General features: G+C 38.0%; 3 protein-coding genes and 1 pseudogene across 4 annotated transcripts in view; 2 read left to right on the plus strand and 2 right to left on the minus strand.

Moving 5' to 3' along the window:
* LOC310739625 (testis-expressed protein 2-like) overlaps positions 1-1,450 on the plus strand; it is a 9,160-nt gene extending 7,710 nt beyond the window's left edge. The window contains exons 7-11 of the mRNA XM_083565686.1: positions 1-20; positions 340-471; positions 571-780; positions 880-1,000; positions 1,159-1,450. The exon at positions 1-20 is cut by the window's left edge and continues 116 nt beyond it. Of these exons, the coding sequence (XP_083421812.1) occupies positions 1-20; positions 340-471; positions 571-780; positions 880-1,000; positions 1,159-1,287 (612 nt within the window). The 3' untranslated portion in view covers positions 1,288-1,450. The remainder of the gene's footprint in view (positions 21-339; positions 472-570; positions 781-879; positions 1,001-1,158) is intronic.
* A 317-nt stretch (positions 1,451-1,767) lies between these two features.
* Positions 1,768-10,383, minus strand: LOC310739942 (large ribosomal subunit protein uL3-like; annotated as a pseudogene). The gene is made up of 6 exons: positions 10,240-10,383; positions 4,641-4,827; positions 3,831-3,991; positions 3,645-3,740; positions 3,339-3,434; positions 1,768-1,869 (listed from the first exon to the last, which is right to left on the minus strand). The product of its transcript is annotated as a large ribosomal subunit protein uL3-like (transcript).
* A 1,980-nt stretch (positions 10,384-12,363) lies between these two features.
* ndufb10 (NADH:ubiquinone oxidoreductase subunit B10) lies at positions 12,364-14,721 on the plus strand. The gene is made up of 4 exons (XM_083566803.1): positions 12,364-12,609; positions 12,892-13,030; positions 14,051-14,190; positions 14,565-14,721. Exons 1-4 carry the CDS (start codon positions 12,462-12,464, stop codon positions 14,648-14,650), a joined length of 513 nt encoding a protein of 170 aa, XP_083422929.1. The 5' UTR covers positions 12,364-12,461; the 3' UTR covers positions 14,651-14,721.
* A 750-nt stretch (positions 14,722-15,471) lies between these two features.
* rps2 (ribosomal protein S2) lies at positions 15,472-17,845 on the minus strand. Its single transcript, XM_083566802.1, has 8 exons — positions 17,750-17,845; positions 17,165-17,302; positions 16,967-17,056; positions 16,445-16,552; positions 16,189-16,362; positions 15,927-16,086; positions 15,661-15,752; positions 15,472-15,582 (listed from the first exon to the last, which is right to left on the minus strand). The coding sequence occupies exons 2-8, from the start codon at positions 17,297-17,299 to the stop codon at positions 15,505-15,507; spliced, it is 837 nt and encodes a 278-aa protein (XP_083422928.1). The 5' UTR covers positions 17,300-17,302; positions 17,750-17,845; the 3' UTR covers positions 15,472-15,504.
* Between the last annotated feature and the right edge of the window lie 5,011 nt (positions 17,846-22,856).

Below are 22,856 nucleotides of genomic sequence, written 5' to 3' on the forward strand. Positions count from 1 at the left end.
GAGCCAAGCACAAGTGTTGGGTAGGAGGATAAATGTGTGCGTGCGTGCGTGCGTGCGTGCGTGCGTGCGTGCGTGCGTGCGTGCGTGCGTGCGTGCGCATTTGTGTGTATTAAAAGCTGTTCCCTGTGTTTCAAAATTGTACTAACACTGGCCTAGTTCTAAAGTTTTAAAGTCTTTGGAGGTTACATTAACAATGGTGCACGACCTTCTACACTGTGTTATTCAAAACTCTGCTAAATATTAAGGGTTGGGATAATATTTACCTGAATAGTTATATTTATAGAGACTGCAACTCTCTTAACAGAAATCTGCACATGTATGTTTGTTTGTTATCACAAGGCCCAGGGTGAGTATCATTGCAGACAGTGATGAAGAGTCATCCAGTGCAGACTCATCTGATGAAGAGGAGCTGATGCCATCCGAGCCCCAAGGCCCACTGGGAGATAAGAGTATATACACTGGGACTGAGGGGTAATAATCCTTTTATAACTTTAGAACTTTAAATGATTCTTTCTTTAGGGTACTATTCTAACTGAAAAGGTAAGTAAATTTTAATCTCTACATCTCTAGGCATGGTGGAAGCAGCACCAGCAGGAAAATTCTGAGATTTGTGGACAAGATTGCCAAATCGAAATATTTCCAGAAAGCCACAGAAAACGAGTACATCAAAAAGAAAATCACTGAAGTCTCCAACACTCCAATGCTACTTAGCGTTGAAGTGCAGGAGCTTTCAGGACCTTTAGCTGTTAACATTCCACCACCCCCCACTGACCGAATATGGTACTGCTATTCTTCCTCTTCAAATTATTCATTTTAATAAACCAAAAATCGCTAGACTTTAGTAATCATGTGTGTATGTGTGTTAATATGCATGTGTAGGTACAGTTTCCGTGTTCCACCAAGACTAGACCTGAGAGTGAAGCCTATGCTGGGTGAGAGGGAGGTCACATTCACTTATGTAACTGAGTGGATAGAGAGGAAACTGCAGTGTGAATTTCAGGTCACGTGACATTCATTTACTTTGAAGTGCAAACAATATTTCAGATTTTCATATATGCAATATTTAACACATATTTAAAGTATATTATATTAAGTATATATTTCTGTGCTAGCCATTATACAGGTATCTAACCAGCATTATATTTTGGTTGTAAACAGGAAATCTTTGTAATGCCCAACATGGATGACTTGTACCTCCCTCTTATGTCTTCTGGGATGGACAATACTGACATGTCTCAGAATTTCTCTGGGGAAAGCCGGGATCAACAGGAGCACAGTTCAGAATAATGCCTGGATACAAAGGACATGATGGAAAAAGTGAAAATCGTGATGTTGTGTGCCATATTTGCAATAGTTCTCGTACATTGGAGAGGAAATTGAGGCAAATGTACTTGAGCTACGCACAGTTCTGATGGAAAATGGCAGATTGTGAGTGAAACAAATATTACCCTTGTTGCAAAAGAATATTTATTGGTGAACTTAAACTATTATGACATAGAAACTGCTGAATTGGATTTTGAATATGGTATCTGGCCATAAATTGACAATTTAGACACAAGAGCAGAGAATCAAAATGTGAAATTTGAAAATTTGAATCACTACACAGAACATGAAGCTCTAAAAGATCTAAAAGGCTTGTAGTACACTCAAATTTATTTTAAATTAAATAGTAGAATTCATAAGTTCAAGTTTAAGTCAAGGTTGTTCATTATAATTCATGTGAAAAACAATTGTTCACTTTATGCTTATTTGCCTGGTTTAATGTTCTTATTTACCATGTAAGCGGCCATGACCAAACTTGGAGGTGGTGTCTATAAATTTGAGGTCAATTGATTCCTTGGCCTTGCGTGTGGATTGCACGAGAAGGGACTAAAACACACAAAGGTGAATGTAGTATGGCATAAAGAACAAAGCATGACATGATGTACTGTTACATAAGTATACAATTACAAAAAGTCCAAGATGGTGTGGTGGCAGCTGATTACTTTCCAGTAGCAGCATGTATCAAAGTGTTTTCTTCCTCACAGCAATTTGTTGATGCTAAAATCCCTTATTTATTAATGAAATACACATCATAGATAGGTCATTAATTCAAATCTCAGCACCACCAATCTGCCACTGCTGGGCCATTGGGCAAGACCCTTAACTTTCAACTGCTGAAGTTCTATAAATTAGATAACTTTAATTGACTCTGGATAAGGGCATCTGCCAAATGCTATTAATGTAAATGTGCAATGTTACAGAGAAACCACAAAACCCTTAGTAATTTCAGCTTTATTTCTGTTACAAAGCACTGACACTGAAGACTTTTTTCAAAAATGCTAAATAAACATCTCCTGACAAAAAATGTTTTTTTTTTTTTTTTAAGTTTAATGTTACATGTTTCTTCGAAGTGTCCACCATATCTCTATATTGTTTTTTTTACTACAGAAATAATAATCTATTGGAAACAATGTGTTAACGTATACCTTGCTGCCTAAACTACTGTCTGAGCCTTTGTGTTGTAGACACAAAAACGACATATTCTGTAAAACGACATATTCTGACCAATCAGCATAGATCAGCATAAAACACTAAGGTATAAACATCAACACACATACAGTTTCCTCCAAAAGTACTGGAACAGCAAGGACACGAAATTTGGGTTTGAAATTAGACGATCAAAATGAGATAATATTATTGAATTTCACCTTTAATTTCCTGATATCTACAACTTAGAACATGTTTTTGAGCCCCCTACTTATCAAGGTTTGAAGACTTTGATACAAGAAATAAAGAGTTCTAACCTAACACGATGCAAACCGCTCATCAGCAAGAAGACAATAGTTCACAAAAGTGCACAAAATTTCAAGAATATATTCATCTTATATCAAACCCAAATGTTTTTAGTTGTCTGTACATAAAAATAATAGTTGTCTAGTAATGCCATTCAATTACTGTCTGAGAGGACTGTATTTCAAAGTCCATACTGATCTAATATATGCAGTGCATATAATGTAAATATGCTATCCCTTGAAAAGAGGGCACTTTTTATAACTTTCTTTCTTTCGGCTTCTCCCGTTAGGGGTCGCCACAGCGGACCATCCGCATGTTTGATTTGTCAGGTTTTTACGCTGGATGCCCTTCCTAACGCAACCCTCCCCATTTATCCGGGCTTGGGACCGGCACTAAGGCTTGTGCAACCCTAATGGCTGGGGTTGGTTCCCTGAACGGGGATCGACCCCCGGCTGCAGCGTTGAGAGCGCCACATCCTAACCACTAGTTCACCAGGGGACCTTAAAAGGGGGCACTTTTTATAATTTAATGGATTAATTTTACATTATACCTAAAAATCATACCTTTCTGAGAGTAAGCACTCGCTTTTTTGTGCCAACCATGCAACCTTTCCCCATCAGAAAGTCATTGATCACCTCTCCATAGCGGAGAAAGCCTCCCTGTTGAAAAGTTTAATTTGCATGAGACATTTTGAAATAGTGACTGGCATGTACAACACATGGTTAGAGGATGTATATAATGGATATACATAAAAAAAAAGAAAATATATATATATATATATATATATATATATATATATATATATATATATATATATATATATATATATATATATATATATATATTTGTTTATTTGTAGATTTTATTACCAGTGGATTGATGCTCTTCTGAGTTGTATCATAACTAGTGGAGGCATTGTTGAACACCACTTTACCTTCTTGGATATGAACCCCTTTTCCAATAAGGTAAATAAAAAATAAAAAATTAAAGCAGTTTGAGTTGATACATAATACTGGCAAATATTTTTTCATTCAGAGACAATAAAAATAGCAGACCTTTTTGTTGAATTCTGTGCGATGGTGGTAGCCTTCCTGACCCGCACGAGCAATAGTGAAGGCCACGTGTGCTGGATGCCAAGCTCCAATACAGGCCACTTTCCTGAGACCTGTATGGGTTTTTCTGGGTAGCTTTTTGGTGTGCCAGTGACTCATCACACCTGCAGGTAACAGAAGCAAAACATTTCTAATATAAACCTAGTGAGCCCAACAGCAGTTCTGTGAGGACTTTAAAATGCTCCTTTTGAGTATGTTATATTTGTATATGTTCTTGCTATAGCTATATCTTTCTAAAGCATTATATTTTTATGGTTCTGCATTGTAAGTATTTTTAACCAGGGTACTTGCATACTTTTACTGTGGTCATTAATATTTAGTATATGTTAAAACATTAATTTTACTCTTGCTTTGTTACTAACAGTAAAAACAAAACCAATTTATCTAACTAATAGTAAATGAACTAAAAAATTACTGTACAAGAACCAACATTAAATACATACAAATACATAAATAATATAAGGTTATGTATAAAACATGCAAAAATGTAGAGGTTTAAACAGATATTAAAATATAATATTTATCACACTGTGAAAGCTTAATTCTAATTTGTCCCTATTGAATCATGTAGTATGGATCTAATAGCAAAAAAATAAATATGGTATATTGTATATGGTATATAAATAATCATGCTTAAACATTAAACAAAAAATTGTGCAATGTGTGACAGGAGAGAGCACAGCTGTTTCAAAGTTCTGAATCAGCATTTCATCTAATGCATAGCAAGGAGAACTGTCCCATCATACATTTAACCCTTAACACCATGGCCCTTGGTTACCCCGATCACATCGATCATTTTATTCTGGGAGAAGACAGAAGACACAAGCACAGGTTGCTCCAGCTTCTCCCTCACCCAGTCCACCTTCTCAGCTATCATGCCTCCATTCACCTGCACCTCCATGATGTGGGCTTTCTTCTGCCTCAGTGGAAGCAGGCGCATCTGTAAAACAGACAGAAAGACTGCTACTTATTTTAACAACAATAAGATATCAAAATGATATAATATAAAGATGATATTTAAAGGTAACACACTTAAAACATTTTATACAATAGCCTATATACAGTGAGGAAAATAAGTATTTGAACACCCTGCTATTTTGCAAGTTCTCCCACTCCAGAAATCATGGAGGGGTCTGAAATTGTCATCGTAGGTGCATGTCCACTGTGAGAGACATAATCTAAAAAAAATCCAGAAATCACAATGTATGCTTTTTAAACTATTTATTTGTATGATACAGCTGCAAATAAGTATTTGAACACCTGTCTATCAGCTAGAATTCTGACCCTCAAAGACCTGTTAGTCTGCCTTTAAAATGTCCACCTCCACCACATTTATTATCCTAAATTAGATGCACCTGTTTGAGGTCGTTAGCTGCATAAAGACACCTGTCCACCCCATACAATCAGTAAGAATCCAACTACTAACATGGCCAAGACCAAAGAGCTGTCCAAAGACACTAGAGACAAAATTGTACACCTCCACAAGGCTGGAAAGGGCTATGGGGAAATTGCCAAGCAGCTTGGTGAAAAAATGTCCACTGTTGGAGCAATCATTAGAAAATGGAAGAAGCTAAACATGACTGTCAATCTCCCTCGGACTGGGGCTCCATGCAAGATCTCACCTCGTGGGGGTCTCAATGATCCTAAGGAAGGTTAGAAATCAGCCCAGAACTACACGGGAGGAGCTGGTCAATGACCTGAAAAGAGCTGAGACCACCGTTTCCAAGGTTACTGTTGGTAATACACTAAGATGTCATGGTTTGAAATCATGCATGGAATGGAAGGTTCCCCTGCTTAAACCAGCACATGTCCAGGCACATCTTAAGTTTGCCAATTACTATTTGGATGATCCAGAGGAGTCATGGGAGAAAGTCATGTGGTCAGATGAGACCAAAATAGAACTTTTGGGTCATAATTCCACTAAACGTGTTTGGAGGAAGAAGAATGATGAGTACCATCCCAAGAACACTATCCCTACTGTGAAGCATGGGGGTGGTAGCATCATGCTTTGGGGGTGTTTTTCTGCACATGGGACAGGGCGACTGCACTAAATTAAGGAGAGGAAGACCGGGGCAATGTATTGCATGATTTCGGGGAACAACCTCCTTCCCTCAGTTAGAGTATTGAAGATGGGTCGAGGCTGGGTCTTCCAACATGACAATGACCCGAAGCACAAAGCCAGGATAACCAAGGAGTGGCTCTGTAAGAAGCATATCAAGGTTCTGGCATGGCCTAGCCAGTCTCCAGACCTAAACCCAATAGAGAATCTTTGGAGGGAACTCAAACGTGTTTCTCAGCAACAGGCCAGAAACCTGACTGATCTTGAGAAGATCTGTGTGGAGGAGTGGGCCAAAATCCCTCCTGCAGTGTGTGCAAACCTGGTGAAAAACTACAGGAAACATTTGACCTCTGTAATTGCAAACAAAGGCTACTGTACCAAATATTAACATTGACTTTCTCAGGTGTTCAAATACTTATTTGCAGCTGTATCATACAAATAAATAGTTACAAAATCATACATTGTGATTTCTGGATTTTTTTTTAGATTATGTTTCTCACAGTGGACATGCACCTACGATGACAATTTCAGACCCCTCCATGATTTCTAAGTGGGAGAACGTGCAAAATAGCAGGGTGTTCAAATACTTATTTTTCTCACTGTATGTCCTATATTCAATAATAATATCTCAATATATATCATATATAGTGTCACACCATAATCAGCTCATCAAATACAAACACAAGGGGTTTCCTGAGCCTTTAAATTGTGTCTTAGTCTGGTTCAGGCTACACAATCATGGGGGACTGACTGCTGACTTTGATCATTGACGCCCTGGACATAGAGGTCAAGACACAAATGGTCATTGCTAAAGAAGCTGGCTGTTCATAGAGTGCTGTATTCAAGCACATTAATGATAAGTTGAATGGAAGAAACAAATGTGTCTAATGTGTCTAATTTTTTGAGAGTGAATTGGTGGGGTTTTGTTTATTTTGAGCCCAAATCATCAAAATTAAAAGAAATAAACACTTAAAATATATCAGTCTGTGATGAATCTATATAATATATGAATTTCACTTTTTGTATTGAATTACTAACAATATTAACAATAACTAACAATTGAATTAATAACTAATTTATTGAGATTTGTATTACTATATAGGACCTGTGAAATCTATGCAGTTAAAATTTCAGGTATTAGGTAAAAAAAAGCTACTAAATGTATGTAAAAAAAAAAAAATAAAAAAAAAAAAAAGAGAGAGAGAGAGAGAGAAATAAATATTAAATAAATTATAAAACAATAATAATAATTTATATTAAATATTTGAAAATTTGCTAATGAAAACTTATTTATAACATATATTTGTTTTCAAGCAGTTATGTCATCCCTAAAAACATTATTCAATCTCTGTAATATGTAAATCTCTGACTCAAATACACATGACCAACACTAACTAACTTGATAACGATAAAGAACAGCTTATTTTTTTTTTATTTTGCCAGCTAACATTAGCAAATTAGTTTACTTCAGTATGCTTTTTCACACCATATTTTTTGTCTTTCCCCTCAACATTTTAGGACCATATTTTAGGAGTTAGGACGAGGGAGCTCATCCTGAAGTTTCGTATTGTTGTCTTGTGGTTGACATATATTCAGAAACACATGTATAGATATACTGTATATTTATAATAATATTTTGTAGCATTAGTCTTAAATCTTTTTTTCTGAATGGATGTTCAAATTAAATTCCACCCATTTCATTGGTGTATACTATGCAGGTATTGGATTAAAAAGAGAGGAAGAGACCTTTGGGATTTGTAATGAATATGCTGTGTATTTAATAAAATTAAATTTAAAAACAAAAGAAAGTAAAGCAGTAAAACATTTCATAGTTGCAATACATAGTTAAGTAAGAGTGCAATCATTAAATTTCAACAACACTAATATTTTATAAATGCAGCAGAATAATTTATGTACAGTAAAGAAAAAAAAGTGCAACTACTCAAGTATTTTCCATGGTCCCCAGAACATGGATCATACACACTTATTTAGATCATGACATGACACTGACAGTAACCTGAGTTCAGGATCAAGCACCACTATACAAGCACCAGGCAATTTAACCATTTAAGTGTGCAAAAACATCTGAATGCTTTACTTAACATTTTCTATTGTTATATGTACATTATGTATTTGTCATTCCCTCTGTTTGGAAAGTAAAAAGTGATATAGAAAAGAAAATATGACACTCATCCAAAAGAGCATTTTCAATTGCAATTACTGCACATCATATGTGTCAGTTCAATTTATCACAATTTTAGTGAAGTGGTTACTGACATAATTAAACATAAAACACAGCAAAAGTGATACCCACTTCTGTTTAAAGCCTTTGTTTATAAATTTTTTAATTTTAAAAAATGTTAACAGCACGTTAACATTTTTTAAAATGCTATTTGAAACTGCTGCCTCATGCTTAAACTGACATGGCAAAAACATTTATTACAGGGAGGGTAAAAGATATTTATCCACTGCCTTTAATAAATACACTGACTAGAGTGTGGTTTGTCTGGAACAATACAATCTATTTATTTTGGCCATTTGAAATATAATGTTCAGACAAGCATTAGTCCATGTGATGAATTTGTTTATGACGTAAGAAACAAAAGTGTGGCATTGGCCAAAGACATGAACTTAAATAGACAAAAGAAACTGTCTCATAATGAACAGTGACTTTATGTGAGTTGACTTGCATAGGGGGGGGTCTTAATCTTTTTTTCAGCAAGGGACATTTTACTTTTAAAATATATTTTATAAACCTCAGTACTCATCTCAGTGCTGTTGACCTTTAAAATATAAGGTCTACTTAAAAATAAATGTATATTGTGAAAAAGTTTAATATTGCAGACTTGTGGTGTCACACTCTAATCAGCTCATTAAAGTTTCCTGAGCCTTTAAATGGTGTCTCAGTCTGGTTGAAACCCTGCACATGGAGGGTAAGACACAAAGGTCATCGCTAAAGAAGCTGCTGTTTAAAGAGTGTTGTATCCAAGCACATTAATGGAAAGTTGAATGGAAGAAACAAATGTGGTAGAAAAATGTGAACAAAGCCCATTCAAGAATTTGGGGGGCTTCACAAAGAGTGGAATGCAGCTGGAGTCAGTGCTTCAAGAGCCACCACACACAGACGTATCCATGGGCTAAATTTTGGGCTGCATTTTTTTCTTGAAACAGAATCCAAGTTGCTTGAGGTCCAGTGTAAAGTTTGCACAGTTCGTGGTGGTTTGGGGAGTCATGTTTTCAGATAATCTATGGGGTATTGTAAAGAGGAAAATGAGAAACAAGAGACCAAAAAATGCAAATGAGCTATCAAGGCCTCTGTCAAAGAAGCCTGGGCTTCCATACCACCTGAGCAGTGCAACAGACAGATCACCCCCATGCCATGCCGAATTGAGGCAGTAATTAAAGCAAAATATATATATATATATATATATATATATATATATATATATATATATATATATATATATATATATGTGTGTGTGTGTGTGTGTGTGTGTGTGTGTGTGTGTGTGTGTGTGTGTGTGTGTGTGTGTGTGTGTGTACATCCAAAACTTTGTAACAGCTTTTTCCCAAAGCCATCAGGCTTCTCAATACACAGAACTGAACAGGAACTCACACACACACACACACACATACACACACACATACACACACACTCACTCAACTGTGTGTTATCGAACTGTACAACCTAAACTTAAAACACACTCATTACTCATCTCAATCCATTCCACCACCATTTATTTATTTATTATTCACACTTAACCATATTACACCGTTTACATGCTGTTTTTGCACCTCTTGACTGCTGCTACTGCTGTTTTTGCACTGCATTGTGTTTGTTTACATATACTGTACTCTCGGTTATAGTCTTTATAGTCCTCTTTGCACAGTACTGTATATTTAGAGTATACAGTAGGTTTACTGGTCTGCGCTATCTTGTTATGTGAATTGTCCCACACTGTCTTGTATTGTCTTGTGTTGCCTGTCTGTCTGTACTGTTTGCACTAGGTTGCACTCGATGCACTTTCTGTAGCTTTATGCTGTGTGTTGTAGCTCTATGTTGTTTGGTGTAGCACCAGGGTTCTGGAGGAACGTTGTCTCATTTTAACTGTGTACTGTGTATTACTGTGTATAGTAGAAATTACAAAAAAAGACTCTTGACTTGACAATAATCATAAATAATAAAGACTCTAAAGACAAAGATTCTGTTATACTAAAATAATTGTACTTATTTTGGAAATAGATGTATTCCAGCTTCCAATATGAACATGCAGTCATATTCATTTCAGTTACCTAAGAATGCACAATGACTCTGATCACAGAGCAATATTTCTTCATCATGGCAAAATCCTTCTCCAGCTGCTTTTTGCCAGCTTCATCCTGCCATTTCTTGCTGTATTTGGTAAAGGCCTTCTTCTTGCTTTTATATATAAACATAAATCATTCAAGGAATCAAAGTAAGGGTCTATTGTATGAATATTATTGGAGGAGGCATGCATTTTTCTTGTTACACTAGAAACAAGAGATATATGTCATGTATCTGATGCCTCTTACTCAGCTTGTCGGGCAGAAAACCCATGTGCCCATGGCTTGAAATTTACGATGAGACTAAGAGGCTGGCATACATTAAAAAATTACACTATAGTCATCAAAGTTTTACTTTCTGCACACTAGTATTCAAATTAAACATTAATAATGTCAAACATGTCAAACTTAAATTTAATCCTGTCACCCCTATGAAACTAAAGAAAATATCTGTGTAAATGTCGCTTCTTTTGTTTTTCTTGCTGAAAACAGAACTTCAGTGTGATTGTACTCTTCTCTTTATACAGACCTCACAGATGTGAGAGTTGCTAGATAGGGATATAAATAGTAAATCTATAATTTGCATAATTGTGCAGTGTAATAATGCACATATCACATTACTTAACATTTAATTTGTAGGTAAACATAATTCACAAAAAATAATTTTAGAATTTTGTGTTTCGCTTGACTATATTTATATATAAATATTATAGTATAGACTCCCTTTAAAGAAACAAAGAAGAAAGACAAGCAAATAACAGGCACTCACTGACCATCGATGTTCTTGTGGTTCAAGCACAAGGTTGAAAGAGACAGAGCAAAGCGTTGTCCTAAGACTCATACTTAAGAGGACCTAAAGTTTAAGGACTCTAAATTGGCTCAGATAAGAGGGATTGCTGTTCACCTAAGCCTGGTGGTGCCAAGTGGCAACACTGAGTGAGCTCTTAAAACTGATGTAGCCTGCTGAGATGGTGGACTAGTTATATGTTCCACCATCTCAGCAGTCTCTGTTATTCTTGATTTTACTCATATCATTGAAAATAAATGCATTGTGTGGCCAAAAGTATGTGGGCAAATTAAATGTGGCTGTGAAAATTTGTGACCATTCAACCATAAAAACATTTATGAGGCCAGGTACTGTTACTGGGCAAGAAGGCATGGCATACAATTGAGGGGAAAAAAAGTGTTCAGTGATGTTGGGACAAGTTTGGGCTAAGTCCCTTAGCTCTAGTGAAGGACAATCATAATGATACAGCATACAAAAAACCTGGTTGTTTGTACTTGACCTTGTGTACATGGTGTTCACATTCCTTTGGCAGTATGGTGTACATTGCAGACAATATGGAAATGAAGCTGCTGAGGAGGTTTGCCTTAGGTAAAGCAGAAGATCTGGAGGAGTCATGGTTATAGTGATTTTGTGAACTGGGATATTTGGATGCTGTGGTCCCTTCATTATCATGCATTCACTTAAGTTTGTTGATGGTGATATCGTATTTCCCTGAGATCCCTCATGTGTATGTTATCTTCTGGCTCTCTCTTTTAATTATGCTGTCACATCTAAGTCATATTTGCCCTCCAGTCATACTGCATAGTGTGCCTACGTATTATTGAACAATAAGAATGCCTACTAACTGTAAAGTATAAAAAAATATTTAAAATGTAACTAAATTGGTTTGAACAAGCATTTCCTATTATCAGAGTAGGTACGTAACTGCATGTTTATTTAACCAAAGAAATAACAGAGATTGCATTATCTTTTGTTTGTTTATATTATATGTAGGTCCTGGGGGGAACATCGCTTCGATTCACTGTGCTGTATGTGTATGTCTGGTATGTCAAATACAGGCCTACTTGAATTGGGGCGTCATTTAATAAACAACGACCTCTAGTGGCAAAGAAGTGACAACACACGGCGTCACTCACGACCTTTTACATTTGACCTCTCAATTGCGTAATGAACTCGCTTTATTGATGATGCTTGTTTGTTTTATTTATATTTTATTGTATTTTATTTTATTTTATGAATAATACATTTGAGTACTTCAGACTTATATATTTAATACGCCAACTACATTTTGATTTCCAGCAGCGAATCCGGTTTGCCCTTTCCTCCATGTTGGATCAAGCGCGCATGCGCGGTGTAGAAAAAGACCGAGGGTTTGAGGTCGAATATACGAGGTCTTTTTTCTAAATAAAAAAATCATCTGAAAATGCCTGATGATTATAATAAAGACGCGTACCCCGAGCCACCTCGGCGGACTCCGGTGGTTGATAAACAGACTGCTCTTCCAAACCCCGTTTTAATTGCATCGAAGATTTTCTATTACTCTGTGGACCTTCCTGTGACCGCATTCAGGAGTGAGTTTACCCTCATCTCTTTCTCCTCCAGCACGTTATTATAACCAGCTCCTGTCTCTGTTAATCACTCTCTAGAGCTGTGTATGTCTCGGGCATGGTTTTAAATGTAATGTAGCCACCTAACTTCTGTTTTTATAGCTAAACGTGAATAATAACAACACCGGCCTCTAGTTATATCCTATTGCTAGCAATGAACTTAGCATGACTTTAGTATCTCCTGCAGCTGGAAGATTTGATAACTCACTTTGGTAGCTCACTATTTATGTTTACTATTTATTTTAGATGCTTTAGAAAGCCTACAGCCCAAAAACAAACTCCACTATTACCACCAGAAGTTTCGACGTGTACCCGAGCTAACTGAGTGCCAAGAAGGCGATTATGTCTGCTATTATGAAGCAGAAATGCAGTGGAGAAGAGATCAGTAAGTCTCTCCAGCCAGAAGGACTGGAATATAAAATGCTTTGGATAAGTATACACACACACACACACACACACGCACACACACACACCTACCTACCTTCCACTTTGTAGTGGTACAAACTTGATCTGAAATGGACATGATTATTGATACATGTCAAGAAGGGAACATCATTTTGAAGTAAAGCGAATAAGCTATACAGTTTGTGTCATTATTCGCAGATCGTAAACCCGTTGTGTAAAATGCAAAGAAATAAGGCAGACAAGCAAACAAGAAATCTCAGGAGATCAGTGGCTCGGGTCGGAGAAGCCGCTTGCAAGACAGCCGCAGTTCGGCAAAGCTCTGCATTAAGGAACCATGATTGGACTTTCTTGAATGACATATCTGAGATGTTTAAGGTACTCTGGTCTGATGAGACCGAAACTGAACTTGGCCCAAAGTGCTGTGTTTGGCAGGAACACATTGCTGCTTACCACCCTGATTTTACTGCCCCACTGGACTGGAGACATTGGTCAGGGTTGCAGGCAAAATGAATGGAGCCAAATAAGACAGGCCTAAAAGAATACCTGCAATGAAGTGTCACCTTCCATCAAAATTGCCTCAAGTCAGATTTCCACTGAATTGATTCAAAACCAAGAACCTTAATGTGCTAGGCCTAAGTGGTCAATGTTCAAACCTGGATTTGAGAGAGAATCTGTGGTACATTTTATTTCACCAGCAGTCTCTACCAACAGTGGGCATATTGTGAAAAAAAAATCAAGTATTAAAAGCTAAAGTTAAGTCCATTTTACTACCAGGTTGTAGTATTACAAAATGTGGAGAATTTTAGTAGGCATGAGTATTGTCCAGCCTAGCTTGATGAGTTGGTGATCTATCTTTAACCACACAAGATTCAGAATCATCAGACTGTGCTGGATAATGGTTCTTTAGGACAATACTAGAGCACCAATAGACTTTGCCTTGTCCTGTTGAGATATTTATTATTTTCTGACTTCACTCTAAAAGTTATTCTTTTATTTGTAGCAAGGTGGACCAGGAGATTGTGAAAATCTTGGAGCAGCGTGCCCGTGCCTGTCAGCAGCGTGAAGGTCGCAGCTACGAGCAGAACTGTGCCAAGGAGCTACAGAAGTTTAATGAAGTCTCCAGGGCTTACCAGTCACGCTGTGAGTGCACATATACACATCTAGCTTTTATTTATGGATTCAGATTTTATGTTTGACAAAAAGACATGAAAGGATAGTAAATTTGCAGCCCATTAAAAATGTGACACTTTGTAACATCACTTGATGTCAGTCATCAGAAGTAGCTTTATTAACAAATATGTTTACACACACAAGGTATTTGACTATTCGACAGGAGGTTCGAGTGCTTTGTTGTCATCAAAGGCACAGACATCACTGTAATGGTTTATTCTGCTATATGAATTAAGATCAGTGAGGATTTTAGAGATTCATAGATTAAAAGCCTTGCAATTTAATTACACATTAGGGTTTTGAAGGTAAAAATGGGTTGCTTAAAAGTTCCCCTTTTGTTTCAGATGGTGATCTGGGTGCATATGCCAGTGCAAGAAAATGCTTGATGAAACAAAAAGAGAGGATGATGGAACAGGCACAGAAAGCATAAACTTTGCTCTTATTTCTGCTGTGCTCCTCCAATGTATGTATAGATGTGTAAAATAAATACATTTATTGAAAGTTTTGTGGTCATTGAAAATTTTCCTTGAATGTTTAAACCGACACTAGATCACCACAAAACCTTATTTTACTAGGAAATGATTTTCCTAAAGCACAGAATTAAAGTAATCTTTTTTTTTACTCCTGAATCTGGGAGGCCTGTTATACCCAAGGTTGTGTCTTTAAAACAAATCCATTCTCCCAGATGCTCTTGAATAAACCACCCCCTATTTGCATATACTTATACTGGTAAACCTGATTTTATTTCTCAAAATGCTTGGCCAGAATAAAGAAGCACAAAAACCCTTAACTCAACATGACCATCCTTAGCATGTAGGATTGCCTACACTTGGAACAGTCACCACTGTAATAGCTGGCTAGTCATTAACTTTTATTTCCAGGAACAAAAAAGGGATGTGATTACACTGCTACCGCACAGACTTTTTAAACTAAAGAATCACCAAGTTGACCCCTCCACATTATGCATTTCAGTATGCTATACAGGCTCCAGAAATTACTTAAAGGTGGTACCTGTTTATCATTTGTCATCTTGGCAATAAATATTTTATTTGCTTGGTAATATTACAAAACAAGCTTAAAAATTGTGCACCTTAAAGTTACAACAAATGAGGCTCAGCCGCCAATTATCATATTCTTTGCATGGTTATAAAATATAACCCACCCTAAAAAGCTTATTTTTGACAGGGCTTTGTGTACTTCAGTATATTACATAAAACTACCCAAATTAAGACACTGGCAAGTATATTTGTTTTTAGGATTTTATTTCAATCCATTGTACAAAATTTAGGAGGCCGGAACAGCTGCCTGGGTCCTCTGTACCGAGACCCTGGTGTGAGTTTTGGCCAGATGATCGGTAAATTCCTGAAAGAAAAGAAATGGTTAGAAATCCAATTTGCAGTTTTCTTAATTTGTAAAATGTAAACATTGGTAGATTTTTACCTGGTAGGGAGACTTTGTGAACACAGTTTCCTTCCAGAGATCAGGGGTCAGATAGCTGTAAGTCTTTGAGATGGCATCAAACGTAGCCTTGGCTAAAGATTGGGGGCAGAAAAATAATTCAGAAAGTGCTGAAACGTTTAAGAATGTAAAATTAAGATCTATTGTGAATAAGCAATAAATTTTTCAAGCACATACTCCAGCTGTGCCTTTAGAAAAGCAGCGAGAACATCAGTATTTAGGACAATTCTACTTAAAACCCTCCTTACCAAAGTTGCCGAGGGTGGCCGTGCAGCCTCTGGCTGAGGTGTAGCAGTCGTCAATACCAGCCATCATGAGCAGCTTCTTGGGAACAGGAGCAGACACGATGCCAGTACCACGGGGAGCAGGGATCAGACGCACCAACACAGAGCCACAGCGTCCAGTCACCTAAAGTCACAAGATCAACAATTAGCACAAACGTCTGACTACATAGGATAACTAGGCACTTCTGAATGTGTTCTTGGTTCAAAAATAAATAAATATGTTTACCTTGCAGGGGACAGTGTGGGGCTTTCCAATCTTGTTACCCCAGTAACCTCTCCTGACAGGGATAATCGACAGCTTGGCCAGGATGATTGCTCCACGGATGGCAGTGGCCACCTCTTTAGAGCACTTCACTCCCAGACCAACGTGTCCATTGTAGTCACCGATGGCAACAAAGGCCTATTTTAAAAACAAGTCATTAAAATAAAGTATATACACAATTCAAATTGTCATTAGACCAGTTTTACACAAAAACAATCACCTTGAACCTGGTGCGCTGACCGGCCCTAGTCTGCTTCTGGACAGGCATGATCTTCAGCACCTCATCCTTCAAGGCTGAACCCAGGAAAAAATCTATAATCTCAGACTCCTGAAAACAAACAAAAAAAAGAGTCACATTCACAACACTGACATTTGCAGGTCTGTTAGGTGGCATGACTAAATGTATTGTGCTTTGACAAAATAGAGGGGAAAAAAATAAATACCCCACTTTAGAGTGCAAATATCAAAAGAGTGCTGTCAATGTAGACTGAATACAAAGTGTGAAACTGTACAGCACTTCATCATAGGCCAGTTCTTATATCTAAATCTTTAGCCATTAGCAGAAAAAGTAAGAAAAAGTATAAGAAAAAGTAAAAGGCAAATATCTGTGGTAAAGAATTAAAACGCTGAAAACATTAACTTCAGGATCTTCAGCGCCTTTTCTCCTACATCCAGCCCATGCTTTATTATATGAAACTCCGAGATAAATATTATATGAAAAAGGACCTGGTTCATATCTCACCTTGATGGGCAGAGAATACAAGTAAATCTCCTCCAGGGACTTGATCTTCATGTCCTTCACCAGACGACCAAGCTTGGTCACGGGCACCCACTATATAGAATATAAAGGAAACTAAATCTTAGTGAAAGTCATAGCTTTTATGATTTGGGGTTGTAGCTAAGAAAATAAGCGATGATGATGTCTTGGAGAAACCCTCACCTCCTTGTCCTCGGCCTTGCCGCCGCGGGCTCCGCGCCCTCTCCCCCGGCCTCTGCCGCGGCCGCGACCACGACCCCGGCCGCCAGTGCCGAAACCTCCACGGAAACCTCCTCTACCACCGGCGTCGTCCGCCATTTGCTAAATAAAATATAAAAATGTAATTAAAATATTTTATTTCCCGTCTTAACCAGTAGGAGACGGTACAATGGTTTATAATCCACACCAAAAGACTTAGCATGCTAGCTAGCTATCAGCTAGCAATTTCATTCTGATAGAATGAGCAAAACAAAATTAATAATCTTGTAATTTGGAAATAGTTTTATGCAATGTTTTAAATAACGCAGAAATAATACTCGAGTTCGGCATACTTAAAACTCAACTAGATACAGAACACCACCATTTTCTGAATCACCCCCCGAAATAAACTAATAAATATCTTTTCCTTAAGAAATCCCTTCGATTTTCACGCTGCAAGAAAGCAAATGAGCTAGATATTTTTAATATAGTAAAATATGTGTGCTACTATATTGGATTGCAAAGATATGAATGGATATATCAGACTAGTTCAATGCCATGCTAACTTACGTGATTTGTATTCAGGAAGAAGAAGAAGGCTTGACGAAAGTTCCGGCAGAATTTATTTCACCCAGTTCTCGCGATAGTTCCGTTCGGCTTCTTTCTACCGAGAATTGCACTTATTTTCCCTTCGATCCGATACCAATTACTATAAAAACCGGTATTGCCGATATCGATATTTAACAAAATATAATTTATCAGACAAATCGTACACACACTGTCACGTCATGTTTCTACACTCTTTCCCCGCTGGAGTTTTTTTTTTTAAGGAAACAAGTGCATGTTGACGTTTTCCTTTTTTACTCTGTTTTTACATCGACTGATTCTCCTGCTTTTAAAAAAAATCATTTAGGATGTACAATTGATAAATCTAAACTGAGATCCAAAATCACACCGAGAAAACAAGCGATGTGTCCGGTAAACAACAAACAACATACGGCGGGAAAAGCAAGCGTGTGAAAGTGAAAATGGAACGAAATCGAAAATAGGGAAATCAGAAAACTTAAACTTAATAAACCGCGGTAATACACGGTGGAAAATAATAAATAAAGCACCCAATTAGAGCTATTGTAAATATATTTACTGATAAATTTTATAGTACATTGCTGTAAATAGCAATATTTACACACATTATTTTTGTTGTTGTCTTTGTGTCTTTGTTTTATTTAGAGATCTGTCTATGAGTATGACATTCACTTGCTATTTATATGATTAGGTTTGGTTCGCCATTACAAAGTGTGCATACACGGCATACAAATATGTACACCAGAACTACAATTCCCAGTATCAGATTGAGAGAGAAAAAAAAGCTCTACATAGCAGTTTAATTTGAAGAAGCTTTTACACTCTGCAATCCTAAAAATGATTAGCAATTATGAATGATTGATATATATTATTTAGCATTTAATATTATTATTATTAGTAGTAGTAGTAGTAGTAGTATAGTAATTATTATAGTAGTAAATATAGTACTATTTATTACTCATTATTTACTTTACTATTGTCTATATCATTTTATATTTAGAAAATTGATATTACAGGCTATTTGCATTGAATTTAATATTAGATTTGAATGTATTTGTTTTCTTCTACTTCTTTTAGCTGCTCTCATTAAGGGACACCGTGTGGATCATACCACCCTGTCCTCTACATCTTATATTCTATATTCTATTTGTTATTATTAATTTATTATTACAACAGGGAAAGAAGAAGTGTAGGAGAGTGGAGGTTAGGGTGGGTACTTTAAATGTTGGCACTATGACTGGTAAAGGGAGAGAGGTAGATGATGTGATGGAGGAGCAGAGAAAAGGTAGATATGTTGTGTGTTCAGAAGACCAAACGTAAAGGGAGTAAGGACAGGAACATTTGAGGTGGGTTTAAACTGATCTATCATGGTGTTGATTAAAAGAAAAATGGTGTAGGGGGTGATCCCTAAGGAGGAGTACAGTAAGAGTAAAGTGGAGGTGAAGAGAGTTTCCAATAGAGTAAAGAATGTGAATCTGAATGTTGAAGGGGTGATGATAAATGTAATCAGTGCCTATGCTCCACAAGTGAGCGGTGAGATGGAGGAGAAGAAAAAATTCTGAACTGAGTTAGATGAAGTGGTAGAAGGTACCTAGCAAAGAATAATTGGTGATTGGGGCACACTTTAATGGGCATGTTGGTGAAAGGGACAGAGATGATGGGTAGATATGGTTTTAGGGAGAGGATTATTGAAGGAAGGGCAGTTGGTGGTAGGAAAGTATTCAGACCCCCTTAAATTTTTCACTCTTTTTTATTTTGCAGCCATTTGCTAAAATCATTTAAGTTCATTTCTTTTCCTCATTAATGTACACATAGCACCCTATATTGACAGAAAAACACAGAATTGTTGACACTGTTGCAGATTTATTAAAAAAGAAAAACTGAAATATCACATGGTCCTAATTCAGACCCTTTGCTCAGTATTTAGTAGAAGCCCCCTTTTGATCTAATACAGCCATGAGTCTTTTTGGGAAGGATGCAACAAGTTTTTCACACCTGGATTCAGGGATCCTCTGCCATTCCTCCTTGCAGGTCCTCTCCAGTTCTGTCAGGTTGGACGGTAAACGTTGGTGGACAGCTATTTTTAGGTCTCTCCAGAGATGCTCAATTGGGTTTAAGTCATTGCTCTGGCTGGGCCATTCAAGAACAGTCACAGAGTTGTTGTGAAGCCACTCCATCGTTATTTTAGCTGTGTGCTTAGGGTCATTGTCTTGTTGAAAGGTAACCCTTCAGCCCAGTCTGAGGTCCAAAGCACTCTGGAGAAGGTTTTCGTCCAGGATATCCCTGTGCTTGGCCGCATTCATCTTTCCCTTGATTGCAACCAGTCGTCCTGTCCCTGCAGCTGAAAAACACCCCCACAGCATGATGCTGCCACCACCATGCTTCATTGTTGAGACTGTACTGGACAGGTGATGAGCAGTGCCTGGTTTTCTCCACACATACCGCCTAGAATTAAGGCCAAAAAGTTCTATCTTGGTCTCATCAGACCAGAGAATCTTATTTCTCACCATCTTGGAGAACTCCATGCGGGTTTTCATGTGTCCTGCACTGAGGAGAGGCTTCCGTCAGGCCACTCTGCTATAAAGCCCCACTGGTGAAGGGCTGCAGTGATGGTTGACTTTCTACAACTTTCTCCCATCTCCCGACTGCATCTCTGGAGCTCAGCCACAGTGATCTTTGAGTTCTTCTTTACCTCTCTCACTAAGGCTCTTCTCCCCCGATAGCTCAGTTTGGCCGGTCGGCCAGCTATAGGAATGGTTCTGGTCGTCCCAAACGTCTTCCATTTGAGGATTATGGAGGCCACTGTGCTCTTAGGAACCTTAAGTGCAGCAAAAATTTTTTTGGAACCTTGGCCAGATCTGTGCCTTGCCACAATTCTGTCTCTGAGCTCTTCAGGCAGTTCCTTTGACCTTAATGATTCTCATTTGCTCTGACATGCATTGTGATCTGTAAGGTCTAATATAAACAGGTGTGTGGCTTTCCTAATCAAGTCCAATCAGTATAATCAAAAATTTCTGGACTCAAATGAAGGTGTAGAACCATCTCAAGGATGATCAGAAGAAATGGAGAGCACCTGAGTTAAATATATGAGTGTCACAGCAAAGGGTCTGAATACTTAGGACCATGTGATATTTCAGTTTTTCTTTTTTAATAAATCTGCAAAAAGGTCAACAATTCTGTGTTTTTCTGTCAGTATGGGGTGCTATGTGTACATTCATGAGGAAAAGAAATGAACTTAAATGATTTTAGCAAATGGCTGCAATATAACAAAAAGTGAAAAATTTAAGGGGGTCTGAATACTTTCCGTACCCACTGTATATAGAAGTGGAGGTCTTCTATGCCAGAGATGCAACCTGAAGGAGATTGGAGACTGTAAGGTGTTGGCAGGGGACAGTGTAGCTAGACAACATTTGAATAGTGGTCTGTAGAAGAAAAGAAGGAGAGTGAGAACTAAAAGAAGAATAAGATGGTGGAAGCTGAAGGAGGAAGACTGTAGTGTGAGGTTTAGGAAAGAGGCTTGGTGTTGGTTAAGAGGTGCTGGGTGATTGGGCAACTACTGCAGAAGTGATAAAGGAGACAGTTAGAAAGGTACTTGGTGTGACCTCTGGAAATAGAAAGGAAGACAAAGAGACATGGTGGTGAAATGAGGAAGTGCAGGAGAGCATAAGGAGAAAGAGGTTGGCGAAACAGAATTGGGATTGGCAGAGAGATGAGAAAAGTAGGCAGGAGTACAAGGAGGTGCGGCAGTAGGTAAAGCTAAGGAAAAGTCATATAAGGAGCTGTATGAGAGGTTGGACACTAAGGAAGGAAAAAAAAGGATTTGTACCGATTGGCCAGGCAGAGAGATCGAGTGGGGAAGGATGTGCTGCAAGTTAGAGTAATAAAGGATGGAGACGGAAATGTGTTGACTAGCGAAGAGTGGAAAGTCGGTTGGACCAGATGACATTCCGGTAGAGCATAGAAATGGCAGTGGAGTTTTTACCCTGGCTGTTTAACAAGATTTTGGAAGGTGAGGGGATGCCTAAGGAATGGAGAAGTGTACTGGTACTGATCTTCAAGAATAAGGGAGATGTGCAGACCGTGCAGTTATGGGAAAGAGTGATGAAAGCCAGGTTGGGAGAAGAGGTGACCTTCTGTGAACAACACTATGGTTTTATGCTGAGGAAGAGCACCACATATGCATTATTTGCTATGAGGATGTTGATGGAGAAGTATAGAGAAGGTCAGAAGGAGTATTGTGTGTTTGTGGATTTAGAGAAAGCGTGCGACAGGGTGCCGAAAGTTGTGGTATTGTATGAGAAAGTCAGGTGTGTCAGAGAAGTATGTGTGGTTGGTCCAGGACATGTATGAGGACAGTGTGACAGCAGTGAAGTTTGCAGAAGGCATGACAGACTGGTTTAAGGATTGGATCAAGGATTGGATCTGGGCACTTTCCTGTTTGCAGTGGTGATGGACATGTTGACGGACGAGGTCAGACAGGAGTTTCCATGGACTATGATGTTTGCGGATGATATTGTGATTTGTGGTGAGAGTAGGGAACAGGTTAAGAAGAGCCTAGATAGGTGGAGGTACACACTGGAGAGAAGAGGAGTGAAAGACAGTAGAAGTAAGACAAAGTACATGTGTGTGAATAAAAGGGAGGGCAGTGGAGTGGTGCGGTTGCAGGGAGAAGAGGTGGTGAAGGTGGAGGAGTTCAGGTACCTGTGCTCAACAGTGGAAAGTAATGGAAAGTGTGTTAGCTGGAGATAGCAGAGCTGAAGATGTTGAGATTTTCATTGGAAGTGACGAGGATGGACAGAAATGGAAATTAGTTTATTAGACGGACCGTGCATGCAGGGCGTTTTGGGGACAAAGCGAGAGAAGCACAATTAAGATGGTTTGGACATGTGTAGAGGAGGGACATGGGGTACATCGGTAGAAGAATCTTGAGAATGGAGCCACCAGGAAGAAGGAAAAGAGGAAGACCAATGAGGAGGTTTATTGATGTGGACCATAAAGTAACATTTACTGGCAGCACTATTTTGTGTTTTGTGTATTTGTCCTACGTCTTGTGTTGTCTGTTTGCACTTTTTGATATGCACTGTTTGCACTA

Source organism: Silurus aristotelis (assembly GCF_946808225.1).
Source record: "Silurus aristotelis genome assembly, chromosome: 17".
In the NCBI taxonomy this organism is placed as follows: domain Eukaryota; kingdom Metazoa; phylum Chordata; class Actinopteri; order Siluriformes; family Siluridae; genus Silurus; species Silurus aristotelis.

What these genes read in the sequence shown, in the direction of transcription:
- ndufb10 (XM_083566803.1), top strand. Translation starts at nt 12,462, where the DNA reads ATGCCTGATGATTATAATAAAGACGCGTACCCCGAGCCACCTCGGCGG. An exon ending in TCCTGTGACCGCATTCAGGA is followed by an intron (nt 12,610 to 12,891) that starts GTGAGTTTACCC and finishes TATTTATTTTAG; the next exon opens with ATGCTTTAGAAAGCCTACAG. An exon ending in CAGGGCTTACCAGTCACGCT is followed by an intron (nt 14,191 to 14,564) that starts GTGAGTGCACAT and finishes CTTTTGTTTCAG; the next exon opens with ATGGTGATCTGGGTGCATAT.
- rps2 (XM_083566802.1), bottom strand. Translation starts at nt 17,299, where the DNA reads ATGGCGGACGACGCCGGTGGTAGAGGAGGTTTCCGTGGAGGTTTCGGC. An exon ending in CCCACACTGTCCCCTGCAAG is followed by an intron (nt 16,087 to 16,188) that starts GTAAACATATTT and finishes TTGTGACTTTAG; the next exon opens with GTGACTGGACGCTGTGGCTC. An exon ending in GGCCACCCTCGGCAACTTTG is followed by an intron (nt 15,753 to 15,926) that starts GTAAGGAGGGTT and finishes CCCAATCTTTAG; the next exon opens with CCAAGGCTACGTTTGATGCC.